The sequence below is a fragment of the Syzygium oleosum genome, unplaced genomic scaffold (assembly GCF_021117445.2).
Source record: "Syzygium oleosum isolate NSW1041296 unplaced genomic scaffold, Sole_v2.1 Sole_v2.03, whole genome shotgun sequence".
Classification (NCBI taxonomy): Eukaryota; Viridiplantae; Streptophyta; class Magnoliopsida; order Myrtales; family Myrtaceae; genus Syzygium; species Syzygium oleosum.
Window position 1 is genome coordinate 5,353,333 of NW_026607487.1, and position 6,516 is coordinate 5,359,848.

The window sequence follows — 6,516 nt, forward strand, 5'->3', positions numbered from 1 at the left end:
GAGGAGAAGCTGAGAAAAACACCAGACAGTGGAGGAGAGAGAGTGAGAGAGAGCAAGCAACTTTCTAGAGAGAGAGAGAGACAGAGAGAGAGAGAAAGAGAGAATTTCGGATTTTGAAGCTTCGTTCTCCGAGTTGTCGAGCCGAGTCATGGCCGAGTCGAGCGACTCAGTGTCCGTCGACGTCGACGCCGTACCTTTCGAGGGGAAGGTTAGGTGGAAGCTCAAGCTCGAGCAGCCCGAGTTCCCGTCCATTAGTGAAGAAGCAGCTTCGAGCTCCGGGCATTGTGTTCGCTGTGATTAGTTAACTTTTTTTTCTTTTTTTTTTTGTTGGGATTTCAGGAGCATGCGGTGAAGACGAGCAAAGGATCGGTCTCCGTGTTCGTGTGTGGCGATCAGGAGAAGCCTGCTCTGATAACGTACCCCGACGTCGCTCTTAACTGTATGTTTTTGCGCATTGTGGGCGGCTTTGAGCTGTTTGTTGCTTATTGGCTCTTAATGCACGGAATTAAGTAAAGACCCAGATAGAGTCCGTTGGTTTCATTGGCGGAATCTGCGTTCGGTTTGAACTCCTTAATCCCATTTGTTGTTGTGGGTTCTTACCCCTGTGCCCAGAATTTGATTCCCATTGTAGATAGTATTAGTTCGAGTTGGGTTTTGTCGACCCGACTCGATGGGCGGGGCTTTAATCGTTGTCGTAAAAGACATATTACCCTTTGTGCGATGAGGGGTTTTGGTGTGAAATTTGATTGACTCGATTTATAGGAACAATTCTTTCTAGCCGTTCAGTTTGAATTCCTTAATCCCATTGTTGTTGTGGGTTCTTACCCTGTGCCCAGAATTTGATTCCCATTGTGAATTGTATTAGTTCGAGTTGCGTTTTGTCGACCCGACTCGATGGGCGGGGCTAATCGTTGTCGAAAAGACAAAATTACCTTTGTGTGATGAGGGGTTTTAGTGTGAACTATGATCGACTCGATTTATCGGAGCAATTCTTTCTAGCCGTTGATCGATGTGGAGAGTAATGCAGTTTCTGATCTGCCGTGTCATGTGCAGATGCATCGTGTTTCCAAGGTCTGTTCTGTTGCCCGGATGCTGCTTCTCTGCTGTTGCATAACTTCTGCATTTACCACATCGATGCTCCTGGGCATGAGGTTAGTGTTGTTATCGCATATGTGCAAGTATGGTCCCGTGTGTGTGTTTCTATGATTCGCGTTGAGTTTCTGTACGCTTGCTGGTGGTTCTAATAGAGTCTCTGTCGGCCATTGCCATTGGATGAAGAGGTATTGCAGTTGGGTGCTGATGTGATTTCTTCGGACATTCCAATTCTCAGTGTCGACGACCTCGCAGACCAGGTCGTTGAAGTGCTTGACTTCTTTGGGTACGATGACATTTGAATTTCTCTTAGCTTTTTACTTACTCTCCTTATGCATGTATGAGAGCGGATGGATAGTGGACATGCTGATTTCCTCTAAGTCAAAACCTACCCATAAGATTGCATGATAAGATTCTTCCTATGGATAGCTATTCCATACCTATACTTGCTTGAAAAAGATGATGTTTTCGACTTTATCCTTATATGATGTCATTATTTAACATTGTTTAGTTGCTGGCTGGACCCCGAGCATGTCTAAGTTCAATTAGGTCGAAAGTCAACAGCATGATTTCTGTCAAGTTTCCTCGAAAAGTAGCTTAATATTAGATTCTGAAATTGGTTTGTGTAAAGGAACTTTTCGACCTCTCTACTACCATTTGAAATTTCTATTTTGCTCGACTCTGAGTTTTATTTCAGGCTGAAGGAAGTTCTGTGCTTAGGTGTAACGGCCGGTGCTTACATCCTGACTCTTTTTGCGGTAAGTAGTAACATACCACAGCCACTTTTCTGTCTTGTTTTTGTTCCTCCCATAGGTTATTGGTACATTAATATTATTATCTCCTGGACTTGCCAGGTCAAGTATAAAGAGAGGGTTCTTGGTCTGATTCTTGTTTCGCCAATTTGCAAGGCACCTTCGTGGACTGAATGGCTTTATAACAAGGTTTCAGCCTCAATCACCAAGTCTTTTGCGTCTGAATGATATAATATACACTGTCACTGCAGTTAGGATGAACATTAAAAGATTATTACCGGAAGTTTTGAACAAAAGAGGTTTTTGTATCCAACAATTTGTAATATAATCTAGGACTTTTTATCTTATTTGTCCATTGTGCAGATCTAGTTCTATATATTCCAATCTGTTAGGTGGATTATTATTTAATTCTTCATATGCTACTTGGAAAAGAAGTAGCTGTCAAATGTCAGTTCGTCCTTTTCACGGAGCAATCGCGTTTGTTCCCTGAAAAAGTAATTGACAAGCAACTCTTATCACATCCTCTGCGGTGGCTGCGTTGGAAATAATTTACTCTTCCGCCGAAAGAAATTGGGGCTTTGAAAGAGTTATTGAAGACGTTATTTTTTTGTAGGTATTGCTGAACCTCTTGTACTTCTATGGCATGTGTGGTTTATTGAAGGAGTTTCTTCTTCAGCGGTACTTTAGTAAGGTATTTTTACACATTGTTAGTGTGTGAAGCAATGGATAGCTGCCCTGCTATTCTTTTCAACCATTTAAGTAATTTTACAATACTCAAATAGGAAATTCGCTGCAGCATGCACGGTTCAGAATCTGATGTAGTTCAAACATGTCGGAAGGTATGTAGTCTCCAGCCAGATGCTTGTTCTTGGGAACTGATCAGTCCATCTCTGTCCTTGTTGCAAAATTACCTTTTCTGCCAATTTGTTGATTAATAAAATTCATACTTATGAAAACGAAATCCTGAGATAGATCAGATTTTGCATTATCACAGTTTGAGTTTTGAATCTGGGTATGTGGCAAAGGATATTGAAGAATTTGTTGGAATGAAGCTAAATGCCTGCAAAGTTTGTTGTGCAGCCATCCTTATTCTCCAGACCCTTATGTGAATCTCCGGGTGTAGGTTTTGTTTCTTGAGTGGATCCCGTGGGAGTTGTAACTCGGACTTGTAACAGGCTTAGTCCCCATGTGTTCAGTTTGTTGATGAATACAGATCTTATTTATCGAAAGCATGAAGTTCTTTTGGGATTAGGAACTCATTATTGTCAGCTTATTTTAAAGCGGGATTTATTTGGCTGACTCTCAGTTTATATTGGGTTGTCATTTCAATGCTTAGATATTGATGCACGACTGAGATGTGCTCAATCTTATCATGTGCCTGCAGTTGCTGGATGAAAGACAAAGTTTGAATGTCATGCGCTTTCTTGAGGCCATGAATAGGTAAGTGGCGGAATAGTAAACCAGTGGTCAATGCATCTAAACATGATCTATATAGGACTACTGTATTTTTGAGTTTCAAGTAGCTGTACTTATAGTGCATGTGACCAAAATTAAATGCACTTTATATTAGAAGTTTCTTGTCAAACTGGTAGCTTATGACAATGTCATTGTTTGAATCAGATCCTGTGTTTAGACGTAGAACTGGTGATTGATCTAGAATCTCTAATGACACGAAACTGCCTAGAACAAATCATTAGGACTATATAACGCGTTGCTTCTAATCATGATGGTTAATCTTCTTGTTATGATAATATTTGCTTCTTTGGCAATCTGTATCTTTGAGTTTGCACCTTGTCTGTTGACCCAAAGCACCGTATAGTGCATAATCTGGATAAATGCTTGAAGACACAGGACAATGTGAAATGAAAGATGAGCTATAACCTAGTCGCCATGTTCAGCAATCAGACTCAATTTACATTCCCCATCTTTGTCCCCATGCTATGAGTTATAACAAGCCTGCTGTCTGGATAACTTAGGCAGATTGATCGATCTGTGGTTGCAATGTATCTTTGTAAATGTGGAGTTGTGATTGCATGGAGCATTTCTAGATCAAGAAAATATTCTTTTTCAGTGAGACCCATCATCTCTGATCCCCATGTTTGTTTTCAGGAGGCATGATCTAACAGACAGCCTGAAGAATTTGCACTGCAAGACGCTCATCTTTGTGGGTCAGAGCAGTCCATTCCATGCTGAATCAATGTACATGAGTGCCAAAATGGACAGGAAAGTCTGTGCTCTTGTTGAGGTAGTCTTCTCTCGTCATTGCTTCTTTAATATTCTCTTTGTTGTTTTTTTTTGCTAAATAATATTCTCTTTGTTGTTATCAAAGGTTAACTGTGGACTTTTAGATATGTTCAAAGGTTTTAGAAAGTTGGAAAGTGATCATACCATGTCTTAATGAAGCACAAAAGTGAGACCAGCTGAGAGGAGCTGACTCGGAACTCTTGGCCTTATTCTTCTGATGCTTGGATCATCTTTCTTTATACTAGTGGTTGATTTTTTAGCTTACTTTGTTTTTAGCCCAGCCGGTTTAATGAGTTTCGTCCTCTTACGTAAGCAGGAACCAAAAGATATGAACTTGTGTTTAATTGTATTTTCCTTTTGCTCACCAACTCGCTCTGAAGATTGTCATTTCATTTGGCAGGTTCAGGCTTGTGGTTCCTTGGTGACAGAAGAGCATCCATATGCAATGTTGATCCCGATCGAGGTCTTTCTTATGGGACTCGGCCACTATAGACCACCACATTTTGTATGTTCTCTGAAGAATGAATCAAGTCCCACTAGCCCCTCAAGCCGTTCTTGCATAGTGCCGGAGCTTTTGTCACCTGAGAGTCTGGGGATAAAGCTCAAGCCGATCAAGACGCGTGTAGCTAGCGAGGTCTGATGGAAAGGAAGAAAGGAAAAGGAAGACGATGCCATTGAAGCATTGCTCGGAGTGGCTCACACGTGCCAGAATTGGCAGTTCACAGGAAGATTGTAGCTTAGCTTTCTAGCTATTTGTTGCCGCATCTCTCGGTGCTTACGTACCTCGGGGGATGATTATTCTTTCATTTTGTCCATACTCGGTGAAAAATTGTTACAACCATTCTTCAACATCCCATGTATATATAGAAATAGCTGTATTTGTAGCACGCCAACATTCTTTTAGGAGTTGAATTTGTGTACTGACAGTGACAGACAAACCTCTTGTACACTTCCACGTTTAAGGATCATTGTTTATGCAGTATGTTCAAAGGATTCTTTCTTCATATGAAATATTAACCCGTGAAGTTTTTTCTTTGCACAAGCGGCCTTGAGTTGGAACCATATGTTGGTTCCCCTTCAAGTGTTTATTATGTGCATGCCTTCTTAGATTCCGATCCCGCTTTTGTAGAGAAAGAAAACTCCGTTGGTGTACAGTAATAGAATCCAAGTTCGAGCGCTTCTTGTACGATTCAATGTGTCTAATCTCACATACTGGCCTCTAATATGCCGTCTGAGGTGTACTTCTTTTGGGATTTGGCACGTGTATGTCAAGGTTAGATCGTTATAAGTGATTCAAGAACATGGCCGTGATGGTATGGCGGCAATCTAATCGGCTTGATAGACCAGTGACTCGAGACTAAGATAGCTGGTATGGGTGGTCGTGTCGCCTCGAACCTAGCTCGCGTCATACATAGAGAATACTATGAAGTGATACTACAAGCAAAACATTATAATTAGGTCCACTGTCAATGTTGCAAATTACACATTTACTGTTGAATGGGTGACATGCGTATTTAAACTTAATTGTATAATCGAATTCTTCCATATGTCAATGATTTTGGACTTGATGCATAATGGGTTTTATCTACGTTATGCCTTATCAAAAGCCATCAACAATTTATCCTTTATTAGCTGCTGGAGCCATAAGTGTCATATGGTGATAAATTTCCACTTGTTTAACTACTAAAGGGCATTAAAAAAAAACTACTAAAGGGCATTGCACAAGGTCAAATAGGCAAAATACTTAAAGTGCTCATCCTTAAAAGCTACAATAATAAGTAGACTGGAGTCTGAGTCACGTTAAAACCCGTTCACAAATACCCCACATTTATTCACATACTAAATTTCTAAATCACAATTAATTTCATTATATTTGTTATTACTTTTTTTCAAGATTCTAAGACTCGTAGGGTTCATCAAATTTATATGATCTGTAAATTAGATATTACAAGTATTGATTACCATTAAACAGCTATTGCTTGTTAGTTTGATGATGATGGTATATCTGGTTAAAGATTTTCTATTTATATGATGAAAAAAATTTATGAAATGTTCCCTAATATGCCAAGATGTCATAGCTTCAATTACCATCTCCTCTCTTCCAAGTTCGACCCTTAATTTATCATGTCGCGACGAAAAAAAAAATGCAATCCTTACTAAAAATGCGATTTTTATGAACCACGAAAACATCTACTCAAGAAATTTGTGGTAGAGATACAAATAAAGAGCAAAAATTAGATCACACCTATATAGTTCCTTCAAAACCTTAATTTTGATAGACCATGAGAACACGCATTGAAGCGCAACTTTTCTTTCCTCATCCTCAAATATCCCCCATTGATAAGATTAATAATATTGGTGAACCATCGGAAGGTGTAGAAGAAGAGAAATGTCCAGATTTAAAGAAGTTATCAGCAATTCAAGAAGA

The 6,516-nt window shown here is 39.8% G+C and overlaps 1 protein-coding gene across 2 annotated transcripts; it reads left to right on the top strand.

Moving 5' to 3' along the window:
- LOC115681041 (protein NDL1-like) lies at window positions 1-5,070 on the top strand. Of its 2 annotated transcripts, none has more exons than XM_030604898.2 (11): window positions 1-208; window positions 340-439; window positions 1,054-1,151; window positions 1,248-1,378; window positions 1,790-1,850; window positions 1,947-2,033; window positions 2,458-2,535; window positions 2,627-2,683; window positions 3,229-3,284; window positions 3,954-4,089; window positions 4,489-5,070. In XM_030604898.2, exons 1-11 carry the CDS (start codon window positions 149-151, stop codon window positions 4,726-4,728), a joined length of 1,104 nt encoding a protein of 367 aa, XP_030460758.1. In that variant the 5' UTR covers window positions 1-148; the 3' UTR covers window positions 4,729-5,070. The 2 variants fall into 2 exon arrangements, with proteins under 2 accessions (XP_030460758.1, XP_030460761.1); XM_030604901.2 differs by having other exon boundaries at window positions 5-208; window positions 1,290-1,378.
- The last annotated feature ends 1,446 nt before the right edge of the window (window positions 5,071-6,516 follow it).